This window comes from Nilaparvata lugens, chromosome 4 (assembly GCF_014356525.2).
Source record: "Nilaparvata lugens isolate BPH chromosome 4, ASM1435652v1, whole genome shotgun sequence".
Taxonomy (NCBI): domain Eukaryota; kingdom Metazoa; phylum Arthropoda; class Insecta; order Hemiptera; family Delphacidae; genus Nilaparvata; species Nilaparvata lugens.
In genome coordinates this window covers 11331427-11353013 of record NC_052507.1, presented here as the reverse complement: position 1 = coordinate 11353013, position 21587 = coordinate 11331427, and the positions used below count along the sequence as shown (strand labels likewise).

Below are 21587 nucleotides of genomic sequence, written 5' to 3'. Positions count from 1 at the left end.
TATCATTTTACTGCTCTCATAATCTCAGAACTACTTGGACCATCAATGGATGAACTGAAGATTTGAAGTTTTTAATAGTGAAAGATTTATAATGAAATGAAAATTAATGGTTTGTCTCTGAGACTAGTCTTAATGACAATCAACATAATAATACTTACACAAAAATTATAAAACAAAATAGTAATTAAAATGTTATGAGGCAAAAAGAGAAAACCCGTTTTTTTCAAATGTCACCACTTGAGGCTCGGATATCTCGAGAAACCTATAAGAGTAAGTATTAATATAAGAGTAAGCCTATAAGAGTAAGTTGAATAAGTTATATGGATGTTGTAGAAAATTCAGCGAGCTACAATCTCACATGTATGTGAGAAGCATCGTTTTCGAGATATATACAAGAAACCAAAAAAATTTACCTCTAAACTATCGCTACCCCAGTAGCACAGGGAATAGAGGATGGACTTTCGATATGTTTACCTCCTTACTACCCTAAACAAAACTGTGGGATAAAAATTGTTTTCCAAACTTTTCCCTCCATAACCCTTCATTGACTGGACTATAATCATCATCATCATCAGTATTCTGCCCTGGGGCAGGTCCATACATGATTCCACATTCTCCATTCCTCTCTGTCCTGTGCTATTCTCTTCAGCATGAAGTATTTCCCCTCCTCCGCCCCAGCACTCTCCCTCCTTCCACAGTCCTTTCCAATTCAGTTGTGAATAGTGAGTAGGTTTTTGATTATTTGTATTAAATTTTTTTAAATAAGTGAAATATTTCTAAAGTATTTAATTTATTGTGATACATTCTGTGACTCATTTAGAGTATAAAATCAACCTTCAAAATTCAAAATTCTAAATCATCATTCCTGAACAGAAAATCAAGTAACAAAGCAGTGTGTGATTACATAACCTTATCTTTTGGACAACATTAACATTTTCTATCAAAATTTTTGGAGAGAAATAGTACAGGCTCAGCCTAGTTTCTCCTCCAATGTCATAATTGTATTCCAATTATAGTATTTTATACAATAAATGAAATGGTTTTTATAATGTACAGCAATAATATTCTTATTGTCTCAGTCACCTTCACTGATATGTGGGAAACAGCTTCTATTTATTAAAATTATAATTTGCAGATCAGAATCTCCAACAAGTGGGAGGACATATTCTTTCAGAGGAAGAGAACACAAAGTTGCATGAAAGTCATCTGCCAGGCGATATGCACTCCGAGGATGTGAACTCGGTGTTCGGCATTGGAGGGACGGCAGACGAGGTCTATCACGACTCTGACATCGGAGGTCCGTTGATGATCAAGAAGCCAATCGACAATGTTCCGCCGCGGTTCTATCTGTACGGAATTCGCTCCTTCAAGGCGGAAACAGCTGTGCCTCCCTACGCCTCGACCTTTGTTTACACCAAGGTCAGCCATTATCTCGAATGGATACTGGACAACATTAGTGAATGATAATAATATTGGACTGAGATTTGTGGATGATATCATTTACTCAATGATTGGTCTCAGATATCTGCTTAAATCTTAGAAGTGAGTTTATTTTGTCAACTGGATAACACTTGTGAATGATATAAATTTAACAATGATTCATTTCAGACATCTACTTAGATCGTAAATGTGAATGTAGACTATTTTGTTAGCTTTTCTTGTTGTAGAAATTCATATTCCTTAGAATAAAAGAGAAAATAAAAGCAAATTATACCAAAATGATAGTAGTTTGAATTTTCCCATAGTCAACCGCACGAAAATAGACCGATGTAAATGGGAAAAGACGAGTGTCCCCTCACTCCATCGCACCCTTGGACGTTGATAGTAGTTTGAATTTTTTCCATAGTCAACCGCACGAAAATAGACCGATGTAAATTGGAAAAGACGAGTATCCCCTCACTCCATCGCACCCTTGGACGTTGCCAATTTGTCAGGTAAATTTTTATTTGAAATATTTATTAATCCTCATTGATAATCTGTAGCTGACGGCATCGTTCATTAACTCTCAACTTAGTCATATTAAACCTATAGTGAGGTCCACGTTATAATGACAGTGTGTGATTTGCAATGGTGTTGCTATCTTTGTCTATCGTTTAACAAAGCAGATGGCACTATCTCTCCCACGCATTGCGATGTTGCCACGTCGTTCATCAACAATGTAGAAATTCAACTAATTGTCAAAATATTTAATCTCAATTATGAAAATTTATTATCACATCTATAAAAAATATATTTTCTTGACAAATGAAATATTGTTAACTATTTTCAACAATAATGAACAGTTAAATTGATCAGATATACCAGTATGAGCTGTTTGGGTGGCAAGGCTCAGATCTGACAACCATTTTCTCCTATCTTCCTACACTGCCATTATAACGTGGACCTCACTATAATAGTCATGATTTTTATGATTCTTGGGAAATAATATATGGAGAGAAAACGAGGGAGAGGGAGAAGAAGAAGAAGAAGATGATGAAGAAGAAGAAGAAGAAGAAGAAGAAGAAGAAGAAGAAGAGAAGAAGAAGAAGAAGAAGAAGAAGAAGAAGAAGAAGAGAAGAAGAAGAGAAGAAGAAGAAGAAGAGAAGAAGAAGAAGAAGAAGAAGAAGAAGAAGAAGAAGAAGAAGAAGAAGAAGAGAAGAAGAAGAAGAAGGAGAAGAAGAAGAAGGAGAAGAAGAAGAAGAAGAAGAAGAAGAATGATTTCAAACAGATGATGTTTGTCAAGTCCCGTTTAATCTGATAAAATTCATTGGAATTCATTAGGATGGCAAAATATCGTAGCCTACGAAAAAACATCGATGTGTGTGTGTGTGTGTGTGTGTGGTGTGTGTGTGTGTGTGTGTGTGTGTGTGTGTGTGTGTGTGTGTGTGTGTGTGTGTGTGTGTGTGCGAGGCTTTATTTGGCAACGTTGAACAAATCTGCTCCAATATCAATCAGACTATTTTCGTTCGGTTGACTATATCAAATCCCATATCTCACATTACATACAGATATGGCCATAATCTGCGTACAGACTTATGCGCCACGAATACACTGTTGTTTCACACTTATACGGCACCATTCGGTTCGGTTCGGTTCGTTTTTGGTCGATTCCGATAAGTTGGTATGAAATGGTTGCATCATTGACTACACAATCTAGCTATTCTCTGGATGGAATGAGAGAATCCTCTGTATTTTATTCAGAGAATAAAGTTGTATACTCTACTGTATCTGGATTGAACTAATAAGACGAGCAGGTGAAATCAAATCAAATCAAATCATTTATTTGCCATACAATAAATACATATTCAAAACATAATAAAAGAAAATACTTAATTTTATAATCAAAAGTATAAAATAATCAAAAAAAAAATTAGGCATAAATAGCCTAATACCAAAATCATAATTAGATTCTCAATGGTAATCCGGCATCACCAGCAAAAGGAATCAAGCCTTGCCCGCTGGTGAGAGTTGCAATCAGCTAGTTACATTGGTTGTTTCCTAGTTTTATACAATAATAGAAAAAAAAAATCCACGCTTTAAAATATGCTTGCTTTAAAAAATTAGATTATGCCTTCAAATAAATCATAGACCTATTTTGTAATAAATATAATTCAAAATGTGAAAGTTTTGCGTTCTTTCTTAGCTCAATGAACTACTGAACCACCTGGAATGGATACCATTAATATACCAATGTACTATCTCAGACAATTACTATCAAATTCAAGAACATGAATTTATCCTAAAAAAAACCCAGATCAAGTTCAAGTTATCAAGTTTATTCATTCATCTCTTGTACAACATAGAAACTCAAATTGACAATGTACATACAAAAATTATTACAAGAAATAGAATGTGGAGCTCACAAGACTTACGTCCGTTCGTGAGCTTCAAAAAGAATAGATTAAAAAAATTCATAAACAAAGTGGCATAAAATAATATGAAATAAAGTAGGATTAAAAAGTAGGAGATAAAAAATACATACAAAAAGTAGTAAATAATGGAATTGAAAAGCAGGTAGAAGAATCTTCAAAGTGGAGTTATACATTTTAAACATCGCTAGGCTAGACAGCACAACAGGAACGCAAATGAGAAAAGCATAAAGCTGTTTTAGAGTACGGTAAGCTCGAATGATAATATTGGGCTAGAAAAACTTAGGGCTCTGATATAGTGGAGAAAGTAGTGAGAAACGATCCAAATCACAAAAATACCATCTTATGTTACCAGAGAAGACAGTGGATGCTTGATCCAATTTATGGTTTCCATCTTAGTTTATTTGGTGGAGAATTTGCAAACAAGGTTTGGGGAATTATATTCACAAGCTTATCACACCTATAAGGAAATTGCATCCTACAAACACTAAGATTGTTTCAGTCATGTCAGAAGATCTAAAAAACTCGACGTGTATGGTATGGAGTATACCGGATATTAAATAAATTTTTATTTTTACCACGTATAATGCTAGGTTTTTAAATAGAGCTGTTTGATTCATAGTATTTTGCTTCCTCGAAAAGTGTTCTGGTCGGGTAAAGCCGCGGCTTGTTAAGTGCAGTTTTTATTATATGTTTTTGTATGTTGAAAACCTTACCAATGTGTCGTTCAGCTGCGCCTCCCAGACTCTTATCCCGTATTGCAGAACAGATTGAGCTGAGAAAATAATATTATACTCTAAAGATTGTGGATTGCATTATTATTCTTTGTTTTACTCCGTTGGTAACCAACCTGGGGTACTCAATGCTATTGGTCCATGCTTATTGTGCTGTATAAAGTAAAATTCAGCGTTCGTTTAATGGGAAGCAACGGAGATTTGACCTTATCTACAGGGAATTCTGACAGCTTTTAGTGAATTTCACAATAATTGGTTAGTTTCTTGAATTAAACATGATAAATGCATTTCGTCAGCCTTGGATATTGAAGACATACATCTATTTTGAGAAGAAAATCAGCATGAGAAAATGATGAGAAGGTTAGCTTGCAACTAGGGAATATAGAATTGAATTATCATTCTTCTTCTTCTTCTTCTTCTTCTTCTTCTTCTTCTTCTTCTTCTTCTTCTTCTTCTTCTTCTTCTTCTTCTTCTCTTCTTCTTCTTCTTCTTTTCTTCTTCTTCTTCTCTTCTTCTTCTTCTTCTTCTTTTCTTCTTCTTCTTCTTCTTTTCTTCTTCTTCTTCTTCTTCTTCTTCTTCTTCTTCTTCTTCTTCTTTTTCTTCTTCTTCTTCTTCTTCTTCTCCATCTATCTTTTTGTTCTCTCTCCATGTAATATTCCCCAATAATCATAAAAATCATGACTAGGTATAATAGAATCGATCATCTTCATGCCATAACTGATTGGAATATTGTTCATGAGTTGAATCAGCCAAGTCATGCTCATTTGAATTGTTCATTCCGAAAAAATGTAATCAAATTATTACCCTTTTTTTGTGAATTTGTAGGAAAAAAATATTCAGTTGTATGTTGTATGCTTATTTTTGTATTTAGAACAAGAAACATCTCTATTCAAGCATGGAAGCATAAGACTCATTTCTTTTAACCTCTCTTTTGTTTTAACCTTTAGTTGAAAAAGCTGAGGCTGAGATTGTCACAATTGATTGTGGCTGATGAGTCACATTTTGTGGCTCAGTTTTTTTTCTACATTTTCTAACATAATGGTTTGATACTGTAATTCACATTCTTCGACTCAATAATTTTTGTGGAAGCCGGGGTAGTCTTTCATCAACTTTTGCAGCCTGGAAATCAAGTCATCCAAACAGTAAGTTTTGTCAAAAATTCCATTTCCCTAATTTCACACTTTTGTTGAAGAATGATCATCAGAAATGTCACATTTTTGATCGTTTGATCAAAGAGCGATTTTCTTTTACTCCACATCTTTGTAACAATATTGACGATTTAGTTTAAAGTACAAAGAATGGAGCATGCATAATATAGGAAAGCCGCTAAGCTCTACTTTGACTCAAACCGGAATAAATGCAATCTCTTATTACGGCTTCAGAGGCATCAGTTTTTTGATAATATTCAGGGAGTGTCTCAATACTACGAGATTTCAATTTATCTAGTGTATGAATATAACCTGAAAGGCTCTCTTCAATTAGTTTTTGTGAGAGGAAAGGTTAGGTTTTGGCTTTTAAATGATAATCTGTTAATATTATTTGAAGTGTGTTAATAATTTTATATAATAAACCCAAATAACGGAAAGTTAAAATACTCGCACTATTGAGATATTGCACTTTCAATAATCACACCCAATATTCAAGGATAGAATAGTTTAACCTTTCATGTTTGGCGTGCTTATTTATTTTTATCACTCATTAACAAAGAACAGCAAAATCACTGATGACATTCAGATTAAAACCAATCACAATTCAAGCTCCCACTATACTCGATCCTGATTGGTCATTATTTTGTAGCTCCGTCCACTTTCTCCTCAACAGTCAATTAATCAGTCAAAATAAAGTCAAGACATAGTGTTGATTTCTGCCACTAGCTGGTGAAAGTCACTGGATGAAATACACTGCTCAGATTGCATAGCATCAAGCCCCGCCCACTTTCTCCTCATTGGCCAGTCATAATCGAAACTTAGTCCCAAATTCTGTCACCAGATGACACTACCAACTGGATCATGTACTTCAAGAATTCTCTCTCATGATTGCTCAACTATCGAGACTTAGTTCCAAATTCTGTCACTGGATCGCAGGAAGTAACTGGGTAAAGTACAAATTTGCAGACAGCATAACAATAAAACCTACTGGTTCGATAGTCGATTTTGGTTAGAATTTTAAACATCTTTGTACCAGCCTGTGAGTCAAATTTTAGGAGTTCTGATCTGATCATTCCTGGAGAAGATTGGGATACCCTTAAAATCGTAGGTATTGCCAATTTTGGATATCCTATTAACACATCTTTCATGGTCAGCATACAGAATTTTATTACTTTTAGTTGTCATTCACGGAAACTCTAGCGGAATTCCACTAAATATGGATAGTATAGGACTTTTTATGGAGTGACTTGAGAAAATGTCGAAATCTGAATTTTATTGGTTTCAGATGAAGACTCTCTGTTACATCATTGCAGTGACATTCATCAAATTGATACAAGGTGAGAAGGAATGGGGGTTTTCCTAAAATATATTTGAATCTGATATGAAATAAAAACTAAAATATTGCTTAGCACAATTATACTTACTATTTCTTTAAAGCTCATGCTGGCCACCAACGATAGAACATCCATGATACACATGTCCTAATACATTGTTGCCTCATTACAGCGAAATGCCTCTAGCAAACTTTTTGTGGTTAGGTTTTTGTATCTCCGATTTATTTTTCGCTGCTCTATTTGAGATTGATTTTTTTCTATGCATATCATTTGTAATTGACCAGTGGTTTATTCATTGTTATTATTTGTTTTTTTCATGTTAGAAGCCTCTTGCTGATGACATATCATGCATGATGAACATGTGTGTTTGTGTGTGTGTGTGTGTGTGTGTGTGCATGATGAACATGCATGTACATAGTTCATGCAGCTTGTTTATAGTCTAGAACATTCCAAACCATGAAAAAATTAAGAGAATCCTGATTCATAATGCCTGAATATGTTCACATCACATAAGTGACTCAGTCCACAAAAGGATTGAGAGTATTTTGATTAATCAATTCAGAATAAGGTAACATCATAAATGCGACTCAGTCGTAAAATACAGAGTAATATAAGTTGTACAGTCTAGACCATGATGAAGAAAAGAATCGACTTAACATGTACGGGATAGGAAATACAGGAATGACGCATCATTTAAATTGAAATTCTTTATTCTCCAAAAAAGATAAACAATACAATAATATTTGCATGTAAAAAATAAAAATACATTTCATTGGAGGCTCCTCTTATGAGCACATGCCTGTGAGAGAGGAGCGAGTTGTCTAGTAGCATCCAATATACATCATCTTAAATTAAACTATTCATAGCTATGAAAAATATGACTAAATAAAATAAAAAATATTATTTAAGAAAGAATAGACTAGTGTAACCAATAAAACAAAAGTCAATCTGGAGAGAGGTATTATTATGAATAAAATAAAATAAATCAAATCAGGTAAACTAAAAACGAAGTGGGAAGCACGGTGAGATCGACGAACAAAATAAAATCGTTAAAAAAGATACAATAATTGTTGAAAACCTGCTTTTTTGACCAAGGATCGAGAACACTCACATCCAACAAGACAACTTCATTACATCTGAACTACTGAGCAAATTAACTTGTTGTATATTGATTCTCAATTCACTGATGGTGGTTATAGATATGGTTATTTTCAATTTTTCAAGATTTCAGTAGGGTCAGTTTTCAGTTTGTCAAGTTTTTAATTAGAGCACGGAGCTTGCGGAGTACGTGTTACCTGCTAGTAGATAATAAGACTGGAAAAACTAGTTCCTATTTTATTTCTATAACCGTGTTGAATCATCCCAACTTTTCGTCTAAAGTTTTAACAGTGATTTGTTAATTTCATCCCAATTTTTCGTGTAGAGTTTTAACAGTTATCTGTCAATTTTGAATCTATTCTGAACAGGACAACCACCAGAAGAACAAGACATCCTTACCCCTCTGTTCCATCCTGAAATCTGTGGCCTGCAGCCAGCAATACAAACTGACCCTTTCACCAACTATGTCAAGGAACGAGAAGTTGTCCACCGAGGAGAATATCCTTGGGTAGTGTTTCTCGAAGTCGGACATCCGGGTGAGTTAAATTACTGAACTTATTAAATAAGTTTAAAAGTAATTTAAAAGTTGAAGTTTAGTAGTTTAATAAGTTGAGTAATTTGAGAGTGATTCATAGACTTGAAAAAAGTAGTACAGAAATCAATAATTATTCATACATTGAAATTAAGCGAGCAATTTCTGTATTTTCATATCTGGTTATTCATTTATATCTGGATATTTATGTTCAACTGATCTCGAAAACGGCTCTAACGATTTTCACGAAATTTGGAACATAGTAGGTTTATGATATAAAAATTCGATTGCACTAGTTCTCATCCTTGGGAAAACTCGCTGACCGACATTAAAAGGATAATTCATCCTTGGCTGAAACAGCTGTGGATAGTAGAAAGTGAATGAGCGAGTGAGTATGTGAAAAATCAAAGTATCGCATCCCCGAAATTCATAAGCTATCGTATAGCCAGCTGTAAAATATAATCACGATCATTTTAGAGAATTGTGTTCAGTTTATCAGAAAATAATAATAACGAGCGAAGCTCGGTGACCCGATATTTAGATTGAAATGAAAAAACATCTAAAGTTCCCTTTAAACATATTTCATTATATTTTATTACCGTACTGTATATAACCATAGAAGTAAACAGATTAGATCTGTGATACCTATAACCAGAGAAAACCACTTTAATTCTGTGCTAAAAAATAAAGCTCTCTGATTGGCTGATTGGCTGATTGGGTAGGCGGATGAATGAAAAACGCCTGGAAAAGCCTATTATGGTTTCACTCTTAAAGTATCTGTATTTAAAGCTAAAAAGAATTGGTAAACAAAAAAAAAAAAAAAAACTGTGGTATGAACGCTCTGCCCACAATGACGTTCCATTTCAACACTTTGATTTTTAGTTTCACTTTGATAATAGTTCAACATCTAAGGTGCGTACAGACTTCAGCGCCACAAGCACGCGCATTTAAATTTTCATCAGCTGATGCTATGCTTATTATATATGTATCTTACTGTTTTGTACAAATACATATATAGTTAGCTGATGAAAAGTAGCTGATATAGATAGCAGATGAAAAGTGAAATGCGCGGAATCGCTGCGCTCTGGTCTGTACCCAGGTTGTGACTAGTTCCTCGCATTCTTAATACATAAGTGGTTGTAACTTGTATGACTTACAAGTCGTATTATTCATTGATATTGTAAATATAATACACTCTAATGTGGTATATAGTTCCTATTGTAATGTGGATTCTATTTTTCTATGCAATGATTAACCAGTTTCTGTTGTATTTTCGATATCCTTGTATAATTTGATGAATGTTTGATGTGATTGAACGCAGATTGGGGCATAGGAAAGTTCACATGCAAGGGATCAATTATCTCCAAACGATTCGTCCTAACAGCTGCGAGATGTTTAATGCCGTATAGAGAGCTAGTAAATAGAACAAATGAATCAATTGCTGGCTTGCATTTAAGCAATGAATTCACCGTGGATCCAAGCATGTACTTCAGTGTGAACTTCACCAGATCTCCAAAGTAAGTTTCAAATAATTCACAATTATTACAATTAAACTACAGTTGAACTTGATTACTTTTTTACTGGTAAAAACTACAAGATTTTTCAATGGTAGAGTCCAATGAACCAGAAATACATGTATTCTAGAAAACACTTCACTTGAATGGGCTACTTTTACAAATTAATAAAAACAATATGGAAACTTGAAGTATCCTTTATTATTTAATACATTACAACGACTAGTTGAAAGTTGTAAATGACCTAAGTTATGGTCGAAACTAGTCGTAATATTAATAATAAAGGGTACTTCAAGTATTCTTATTGTTTTTATTGATGTATTCTAGGTACATTGGTTAAATCCGTATGGTGATATATATCCAAGTTGAATTTGGAATATTGAAACCACGGTCCATTTGCAAGAATAATTTGAGAATATCTCAGGTGACTACACTTTTATCAATCTCCAGTACGTTGGTGCAGAGAAAACTTAAACTATTGATTTTTTCTATGGTTGGAGTTGAGCCTCAAGAATGGGAAACACATGCATGCTTTTAATAAAGCCATACGATTGGTAGTTGGATCACCTGACAAGGTCAAAGCCTGTCATTGGTCGAAACCAAGCTAGTGAAATTGTGCCTACTATCATAGAGAAAATGATAGTTTGAGTATTAGCATAGAGTTACGATAGCACAGTAGATATCCCATGGTATAGGGCGTTTATGTCGCAAGTTTTACTGTTATCCCAAGCTGATAGTTCACATAGTTCTTTCCTATGCAGCTGTGTAACGCTGGTAGTCTCTCAAATTGTGCCGTTCATACACTATCACCCCAACAAAACAGTAAAAGTTGCGACATAAATTCCCTATACCATGGGATATCTACTTACGCTATTGTTTCTCTATGGTATTAGGCTACGGTAAGCGATGAAATATAGCGTTATGCTAGCTTCCCCCTGTAACTGTATCATCGGTTGATTCATGGATAAGAGAGCCAAAAATAAGATATATATTTTTTATTTATTTATCTTACATTCTATAATACACAAATCATATACATGATCAAAAAAAGGACTAACAGGCCTAGCCAACTGTTCCCTTTCCGAATTTTGATAGAAATTAATAGTTTGTATATTATATTAGTGGATAAAAGTGATGACTCATACACCAGCACACAATGCTATGCACTCTGTCATCAACTTCTCACAAGTCTATAGGAGTGTTTGGTAGAAAATGGACGCCATTTTCCAAATGTTGTTTTTGTGCATAATTAATGTTCTAATCTCTTTTCACTCTCTAGTTATGAAAATGACAACTTCCAAGGTAGACTATTAACATGAAGGTAAAGATGTAAACTGTTACATCTCCATAGAAGCAACTGGGGAAAAAAATTTGAGTTTCTTTCAAAATTGACTATATAACAGCTATCACTAATACTTCATGCTTCATTGCCCAGCTCTGTATAATATTCTATAACAACAATCATTATAATAATCCTTGAAACTTCATCATCGTTATCGATATGGCTATATGGACGTATGCTAATTTTATATACAAAATAGTGTTGTAGTGAGAGCGGGAGAGACCAATCTTAAAGACGTAATTACCAGCTGTGATGAGATGAATTGCCCTCCAAATGTTTACCTGTCCAAATCAGTGGTGTGGTACTTTGATGATGAGCCACCTGAAGAAGGCCATGATGTGGCACTGGTAGAAACAACAAAAGACATCGTTTTCAATGGTGAGTCATCCACATGTAACCCACAGAATCTATACTTATAAAATTCTTATCTGACTCACTCAGTCACTTCTAATTCTTTTTTCTCCCTTCTTCCCTTTCTTCTACCGGAATAATCTATGGATTTGGAGTGATCCGTGGTCTAGTGGATAGAGTGCTTGCGTAGCAGCATAGAGATCCCGGGTTCAAACCCTCTCAATACCAAAAGCTTTTTAACCAGATCACTCCCGTGTTATCGGATGGGCACGTTAAACTGTCGGTCCCGGCTAAAGTATGACAGTCGTAAGGCCCATTGACGGCTTAAATTATATATTCAGGCGGTGGGAGCTTCCCGCAAGGGACTACCCACCAACAAAAGCCACACGAATTTACTTTGGACTGAAAATTCTCAACTGTATTCACTTTTCTCTTCTTCCTTTTGCATAACCCCTTTTACGTACTTAAATTCGAAAGAAGTTCAAGTTTTCTCTTTTTTTTTATTAAATTTATATATAATTATAAATAATTATAATATAATAAAAATTAAATATAATAAAAATTAAATATAATTATTATATTTATATATATTTTTTCTTGTTAATTTGTTTTCTAAGTTATTGTTTTCTTCTACTTTAGTCCATTGTTTATGATGTTGTTTTAGTTGTAACTTAGAATTGTATGGAGGGTTAAGTGTAAGAGAGGGCCGGCTGCGCCCTAACTTCGCCCTCCTAGGTTTTTAATAAAGGCAGCGATTCAATTCAATCCAATTCAATTCACTGATCACGATTTCTGAAAAACTACTGGATGGATTTCGAACACAACTTGAAATATAGCTTCCTTATAGGTCCTAGGTGCTCACTAAGAAATATTATGGCGATAATTATTATTATTATTTAACGAAAATTAAATTCTGTAATTCACCTCGAAGACTTCTGCTACTGCAAATATTGACAACAGGGTATACAGCTAGATGGAAATTCGATGAGCGCTACTATTCAAAAATTTCCATCTAGCTGTTTACCCTGTTGTCAATATTTGCAGTAGCAGAAGTCTTCGGGGTGAATTACAGCATTCAATTTGTATTTTCGTTTAATAATAATTAATTCATTAGCATTTGAATAATTGCAATATCTCAGTAAGTTTCATCTTTATTTTGGCAATATTTTAACTCTAAGGATTGTTTTCAAGGGTTTGAAGTTCGTCTTTTAGCATGTATATTCATCTTCTTAATCTCTTGATTTTGATTGAAATGTCCATACCATTCATGTTAATAGAACTCTAATCTGGAGAGAGTACGTTTTTGGAACAGTTGTTACGGTTGAAATTGGTAACTAAATTGATTATTATCAGTCTAATTTTGTCAGGTTGGAAGTAAGTAGAGGACGCTTTCTAAACAAGATTTGAGTTCAGCCATCTTATAAGGTTAGCACTAAGTTGAAAAACGAGGAGTTTCATGGAGAAAGGGCACTAAGAACTTCAGGCCCTTTTTCCGTCATAGTGCTTAATGGATTCGCCGCCATTTTCTCCATACGTCTACAAATTTTCCTACCTATATGTCTCTTCTAAACGAAGCGACAACAATTTAAGAATACAGTGTCCAGCGTTTGTGTGTGAATAGGTTTATCTTTCACAGCGTTTTTCTCAAAACATGGTTCTTGCACATGGGCCCTTCTTCCATCAAACTCCTCTTTAAGATAAATTTATTGAGAAAAAAATTAATTGGGCACTGCTGCCTCAATCAGAGCCATTCTTGAGGGTATAGCAAATTTTTATTAAATCTCAATGTTTTATGAAACAAAATTTCATGACGACAGTTGCTTTAATCGATATTTATTCCTATAATCATTCTATCAAGACTACTTTCGTTTTTCTACTTTAACTTTATTCTTCACTCTATTTTGACAGATTACGTGTTACCGATTTGCCTGCAGCCATTGGTAGCTGCATATAATCAACTTTACAAGAGAGACTATCTAGGCGAACGTGGCATCAGGGTGACTGGCTGGGGTATACCTTCCTCCAGTAAGTCATTCATAGAATCATTCTTCCATAATAAAGGCAATATAAAATCTTGTAGTACCCTTTATTATTAAAAACTTCAATATATATCTCAATAATAAAGGGTACTACAAGATTTAATATTGTTTTTATGAATTTATACAAAAGTAGCCTTTATAAGTGAAATGTTTTAATCATTCCTTCTCTAAGCACAATCCACATCCAATCATGTTAATATGAAGTTATATGAAGTATATATATATGAGGTTGAATGAAGATCAGGTCGAATTAATAGCAATGTTTTTACATCTCATGTTAAAACTAACACCTAATCAACTGAGATGATGCGTATATATGGGCCTAAAGGCGAACAAACGCACGAACATCAACAGGACAAAGGAAAATCAATCGTCAGCTTAAAGACGTTAGCAGATATATGTAGACAGACGTTTGTGTGCGGATTTTCCTACGTCTGTCTGCATACGTCCATGTGTTGCTGTATGCGTTTGTTATCTTTCAAGTGGTTGAAAACTATGATATTACAAAATTAACTGAATCCCAACCATTATCGTGGTTCTCGTGGAACCGAATGAGTATTTTTGTGTTTTGTGTGTATAGAACACTGAGGATTAACAGTTGAGTGATATTGTAGGAAAGGTATATTGGAAGGTAGTAAGACTCAATTGGTCCCAGACTTGATAGAATCTGAACAGAAAACCTCAACACTCATTCTACTAGGAGTTCTGTGAACAGTAGACCTCACGCAGTTTTCTCATCCACAAGTTTCTGATGTCAAGTGTTCTAGTTGATTCAGTGAATCACAATTCACAGTTGAATCATAATTTACTCTTAAAAACAGTTTCTTGTTTTCCCCAAGATCAAAAACTCACTTATGTTAATGAACTCAGTTCACGTTTGAATTTGTATCCCATCTGATGATTTATCCAGTTTCGTGATAATCTTTCCATCTGATAAAAATATTTCTTAACTATTTTAAAATTAATTTTTTCAATCAAGAATATTATAATTTCTTCAGCATTTTTTAGTTCATTTATTCATTTTTCATTCTATTTCCAATCACCTATTAAATTTGTTTATCAAATGTGAGAATATTGATACTGATGGGCACGCATCATAAAAAATATTGAAACCCTACCTTCTGGAAGTAGACACGGCCAGACATCTGTGAAATGCATGCAATGAATAATCCACTTGTCAGCTGATTGATAATGAATAATTCTATAGTCTGATTGATCCTATCTTCAAAGTAAATGATGTAATATGGTGATATCAGAGTATGGAGGAATTCATTTTTTTTTCATATTATCCTTAAAATTAATGCCAAATTTCTAAAAACCTTGTATATACATCGACGCGCAGTTGAAAAAGGAATATTCCTGCCAAATCTCATCGAATTCTATCAACGCATTTGGCCGTAATCGCGTTACATACAGACAGATAAAAGCAAATCGAGTTGAAATATAGACCTCACTACGTTCGGTCAATGATAAATAGTATTTTATCTTATCATAGACCTTCATTTATAATTCAAACCAGAGGAATACAAAAAATTCTTAAAAAGTGTTATAATTTGGGTGTGAAACTTCTGGATCCCTATTTATATTGGGATTATCTGATTTTTACAATATATTGATTAGATAGTTACATTTCATACACTTCATACTCACATTTGAAATCATCGATCTGATTAAATATTGTAAATAGTGTAAATATTGAGAAAACAAATTTATAGTGTAGGTTGCACAAAAGCCGGTTGAATTTTAATCGTGATTAATTCCACGAGAACCAATCAGAGAAGCTCACTTATCAAAAAGGTCTTCTTGAAAAAAACTACCCAATCTACTCCTTGGAATATACCAAAATTCTAGGGAATGAAAAGTTTTTAACTGTGCTTATTGATCCTCTTCCAAAGTTTTTGTATGTTATGCTGGTCCAAAAAATGGCTCATGTTCTTTTAACTTTATGAATTTCATTTGAATTCAATTTAGTTCCATTTAGTAATGGATACATAACATGATAAGATAAGCATAATTACAATAATAAAAAATAAATGGAAATATGATATCAATATCAAAGTATAGATGAATATCACCTTGCGTGGACGATATGTGGATATGTGTGTGCAAGGTGGAATTCTCTCCAATTTCCGGCACAAATGAGAAACTTTGAGTCTAATGTATAGGCCTGCACCATACTTGCATATTTTGATTTTCACTTACAGTGATGTCATTAAGCTTACGATAGTCAATTACTACGCGGATTTTACGCTTACCGGACGCATCTTTTTTCTTTGGGACAACCCAAATTGGGGAATTACTATGTTGAATGACCTTGTTCTACAAGAGTTTTTCAATTTCAATTTTAACATCTTCTCTATAGCATTCGGGGTAGCGATAGTTCTTGGTATAGATATAATCTTCAGTCTTGGTTTTAATTCTATGTTGGATTAGTGCTTGTTAGAGAGTCGTGTTCACGCTTAATTATTTCAGGGAACTCTGATAACAATTCCATAATAAATTCTCTTTCTTCTTCGTTCATGTGAGATGTACGAATTAGAGAGGGTATTTCATCTAATGTATTTTCACTAAAAGAGTGGAACAATTCCTGCATATCGAGGCTAGAGACCGAGATATTTTTTGTATCAGGTATTATTCCATGATTGAGTACACGATGCACTTCTTCAATGTCAAGGGGATCAAGATAAACAGTCTTGTCCTGGTTGGCATGAATCAGACAATATGTAAATTGTTCATCAATTTGCACGAGGGAATCTTCGATTGTGAAATCATTATTTTCGATTTTTTGAACGACTCCATATTTGAGGTTACCTTTTACGGGAAGTTTGTATTTATGCAATCCTCGTTTCAGGTTAACTTTAGTTTTTTCACATTTTTGGGGAATAAAGATACCATTTTCGAATTCAAGTTCCATTTTTGACAAATTAACGGAGGCTTTAAGTTGTTCCAATGTTTCGCAACCCAATAATGCATCATAGTCATTGGAAAAAGGAAATACTTGCAAAGGAACTATGAGTCGAGTGCCAAATGTTTCGAAAGTGTCAAATTTTATAAAATTGTGACCCATTTTTGCCCCTGTGGCGGTCTTAACTAAAAATCTTTCTTTATTAGTTGGTCATCTTTGGTAAGAATTCTCGGGTGAATATAGTTTTTTCGGAGCCTGTATCTATTAGCCATTTGCGGTTTTTGTGGTCAATAAAATAGGGTAGACTCGAAAGGTTTGTAGAATTATTTAAGTTAAATTCTTCGAGTCTCTGCCTGTTTCTAAAAAAATGATCAGTAAGTGAGGTCATTTTTTCAGTCAAAAGGTTTATATGTTTGGTTAATGTGGAGAGCTGATCTTCAACTGAAGAGTTTTCATCAGACTCTTCTACAATGTGATGATTTTGATATGCTCTGTTTGAAACAGTGCGCATTGACACGGTGTTGGTATCAGAATGATTCCGATTTGCAAAAGCACTACCATTGTGATTGTTACTGAATTGTCTGCCATTTTGGAATTTAGGAGGATTTTCAAAATTTGGGGTGTTGTGTCTGGTGAAGCCAGGATGAACGTTTCGTTGCTGATTATGGTAGTGACTGTTTCTGTTGGGATTATTACGACCGTCATTAAAATGATTGGAGCGATTATTACGATTGTCTTCAAAGTTACGATAGTTATTGTTACGGGAGTTACGAAATGAGGGTTTGGAATCAAATGACTCGTCGAAATCATGCAATAAGCTGTTTTGAGCATCTTCAATTGTTAGAATTTCGTGTACCCTAAGGAAAGCAGCAAAGTCTGCTGGTACATTTCGAATGAGAGTGGTCATCAATGTGCGATCAAGTTGACTAGTCAAGTAAGTGATTGTGTCATCAAAGAGTTTCTCCATTCTATAGCGATCGATTATAACACTCTTTTTGTACTTAAGCCTATCAAGAAAATCATTGGTTGACTCGTTACTGAATGGTTTGAGCATCATGGCTTGTGTTACTGAGTCTGCTATAGGTCTTTTTTCGCAAATGTTATTTTTAATTTCAGTCAATAAGTCAGGAATAGTTCTACAACCTCGGGCAGCCGTACGGGCTTTCCCTGAGAGATGACTGTAAGTGTGGTGGAATAAAAGCCAGTGGTTAGTCTCTCGTGCCTCCACATTTTGGCTACAGAATTCATCATATTTATATTTGTTGACAAATTCTTAAAAAATAGGGGAGTTCTAGAAGGTCGCCATTAAATGATGGTACTAAATTAGTAATGCTGGTTGATAGGATTTTTGAAGCCATTGTACCTTTTTCAAGTTGGTGAGATCCGTGAAGTTCTTGAAGTTGAGGTTGCAGGTAATGTGGAGGGTCCGGACGTGGAGCGCTGATATTGTGGGTCGCTGGAACTAGTTGGTTCGGCACATCAGATTTCGACTGTTCTGGTTCGAGGCCACTTAAGATTTTTGCGAGAGGTTCGTCCAGGAATCTCCTTGCTGGAACTCGTGTTGGAATTGGTGAAAATCTATTTAGGTGTTGGCCCGCAATGGTGGATAGCAGATGATTGAGATGATAACGTCTGCGGGTTACAATCTGTGTGAGTATTGGAGTCTTGCAGTTCTGGTTGTTGCTTTTCGTGGCTGGCTACTGAGTCTTTGCACGGTGTCCTGCTGTAGGGTTGTGTAGTTCTCTTGTGAAAAACTCGGCGGAGTGCTGAGGAAAAAAAAATCGGCCTGGGAGAGTTCACAGAACACGAACAATTTCACAAGGAAGATCTACAGAAGTTCGGGCGCCAGTTAAGGTGCAGGAACACACTGTGCGTTTTTAAAAAGACTTTATTAAGGCCGAGCCTGTACACTACAACTACATAATACAGAATATTGCTTAAGACTACTTTACATTGATTCTAATACCGTATTTATATGAAACAGTTACATTGATAACATTGGGGGAAGCTAGATTAGAAATTACACAATAAACAATAACAACTGATTAAACTAATTTAGTAATGGTTTGCAAATTAGATATCAGTAATGGATTGGACTAAGTACATAGAAGATAATATTAGGGAAAGCTAGATTAGACATTACACAATAAACAATAACAACTGATTAGACCAATTTAGTAATGGGTTGTAAATAAGATATCAGTAATGGATTGGACTAAGTACATAGAAAGATAATCTAACTGTCGTCGTCTTCCTACAAGGATTAGGCAATTTGCCTGTTCCGACTTCAAACTCACCATCACATCCATCTTTTACGGGGTCTGCCCACACTTCTCCTCCCAACCGGGTTATACAACATGACTGCCATGGGAATCCTGTCGCTCTCCATCCTTTCAACATGATCTTTCCAGTTTTGTCGATTTTCTTCAATCTTCTGCCATATGGAGGTTATGTTGAGCTCGCTTCTTATATCGACATTATGAAGCCTATCTCCCCTTGTGCACCCTTTTACTGCTCTTAAAAACCTCATTTCGGCAGCCTGTAACCTACTCCATTCTTTCTTTTCAGGTATCCAAGATTCAGAGCCATATAAGAGCGTTGGAATAGCCATAACCTTTTAGAATTTAAGTTTTGTCTCTCTCCTGGCTCTGTTTCTCAAAGTCCTATTTATTGATCCACAAATGGATTGGAATCTATTCAATTTCTCATTCAAGTCTTGGTCCATTTCATAGGTTATATCACAACCCAAATACTTGAAGTGTGATATTTGTTCCAGGACTTTATTATCGAGGACTATTTCAGATTTGTACTTGTGAAATTAATCACGGTTGAAATTCAACCGGCTTTTGTGCAACCGGGCCATAAAGTGAAAGAAACTACCCAGTCTCCTTTTGGTGTACATCAAAATTTTGTCGTATTTTTAAATTAACAGGTGATCAGTTCTACTTCAAACTCCAGAAAGTGCCAGGACATATTTTCACAGAGGAGGAGATCGTGGAATTTTATTACAAATATATGACACTGTCATTCCGAGACGTGGAATCGTACGTGTCATTCTTCGGTGTGGGAGACTTGTCGGACGGACTCTATCACGACAGCGACATCGGAGGTCCATTCATCATCAAGAAAATGTGGGAGTGGGGGAGAACGCGATACTATCTGTACGGCGTCTATTCATTCATGGCTAACGTGTCTTTGCCGCCCTATGAGACCACATTTGTTTACTCCAGGGTCAGCCACTACCTTGATTGGATACTGGAGAATGTGGAGACTATTAGTAGAGACTATTAGGTCATTGATCACAGAGGAGGAAATAATAGCCTACTAGTACTAGAAAAACTCGAAGGAAAGACTACAACTCCTTTTTACTTTATGCTGATTATACTTTATTAGTAATTGAGGGGTATAAGTTAGATGCAAAAGTCACACTCTCCACTTTTCAAAATTTTAGGGCAACCAAAAAACCTGTTCCATTATGATAAAAAAGGATACTGTTGCAATTTTTTCTCCAAACAAAGCTTAGAATCATATCAACTACTTGCACACAGCTTCAATAAGTTGTTGAATAAAATAAAACAGGAATTTAATTTCAAAATACTCAAACAGTGAGTTTTGCAGCAAAATTTGGTTAAATGTGAACTTTGAAGCAACCTTACACGATAACAAAAACAAAACCAAATGAATGATATGAGTAAAACTTCTCTTTAGTTGTTAATTTCATCTTAATTTGCTGTTGTTTAACAGTTCCTATATATTACCATATTTGGGATACTTGGGGGTGTCTGGTCTCGGCCAATGACAGTAGAGCTCGACGCCAATTGGTCGATTGCTAATGGGTAGTATCATAGAGAAACAATAGCGTAAGTAGATATCCCATGGTATAGGGAATTTATGCCTCAACTTTTACTATTATCTCTAGCCGATTACTGTCGATTATTGTCAATTTTTACTGTTTTGTTGGGGCGATAGTGTATGAACGGCACAATTTGAGAGACTACCAGCGTCACACAGCTGCATGGGAAAGAACTACGTGAACTATCGGCTTGGGATAACAGTAAAAGTTACGACATAAACGCCCTATACCATGGGATATCTACTTATGCTATCTTTTCTCTATGGTAGTATTGTAGGGCTTCAGTCACACTATAGGCTAGATACTCTGCTTCTTGACGTTCAAGCTTACAGTTTATATAGATTCATATGTTGTAACAGCCGAAACTAGTACCTCATATTGTTTCTTCCAAAAAATAGTTAATAATAAATATAATATAAAATCATTTTATCAGAAAAAACAATATGAGGTACTATTCGGCTGTTACACCATAGAAACTCCTAATAAACTGAAAGCTTGAACGTCAAGTAGCAGAATATATCCTATAGAGTGACTGAAGCCTTCAATAGCTTTCAGTTTATTAGGAATTTATATGGTGTAACAGCCGAAACTAGAACCTCATATGATTTTTCCAATAAAATAGTTATTTTGACAATATTAGAAGTTGTTCTCATTCAATATGTATATCTCCCATGAATTCAGCTTCACAACAACTCAGAATAGGAAGTGTTTACTTCACCCAAGAAATGGAAGCAGAAAAAACATTAATGAGATGGAAGATGAGATATTCCTTGATCAGAGGATTTCAATTTCAAGTCAATATGCAATGAGAGATCGCAGTAATTGAATTTAAATCATTTCGCTGCAAGAATGCGCAACGCATGGATGACCAAAAAACATAAAAATATCA

At 34.8% G+C, this 21587-nt stretch overlaps 2 protein-coding genes across 2 annotated transcripts; both read left to right on the top strand.

Moving 5' to 3' along the window:
- Positions 1–1135: 1135 nt before the first annotated feature.
- Positions 1136–1719, top strand: LOC120350993 (the record flags this gene model as incomplete). The annotated part of the gene is given in 1 exon segment (XM_039426669.1): positions 1136–1719. A coding segment is annotated over 1 exon segment (329 nt), but the record flags the coding sequence as incomplete, so codon positions are not given.
- Positions 1720–5321: 3602 nt separating this feature from the next.
- On the top strand, positions 5322–21341 carry LOC111052352 (phenoloxidase-activating factor 3). Its single transcript, XM_022339008.2, has 7 exons — positions 5322–5724; positions 7016–7067; positions 8531–8698; positions 10016–10211; positions 11750–11928; positions 13810–13926; positions 19778–21341. The coding sequence occupies exons 2-7, from the start codon at positions 7016–7018 to the stop codon at positions 20134–20136; spliced, it is 1071 nt and encodes a 356-aa protein (XP_022194700.2). The 5' UTR covers positions 5322–5724; the 3' UTR covers positions 20137–21341.
- Positions 21342–21587: the final 246 nt, after the last annotated feature.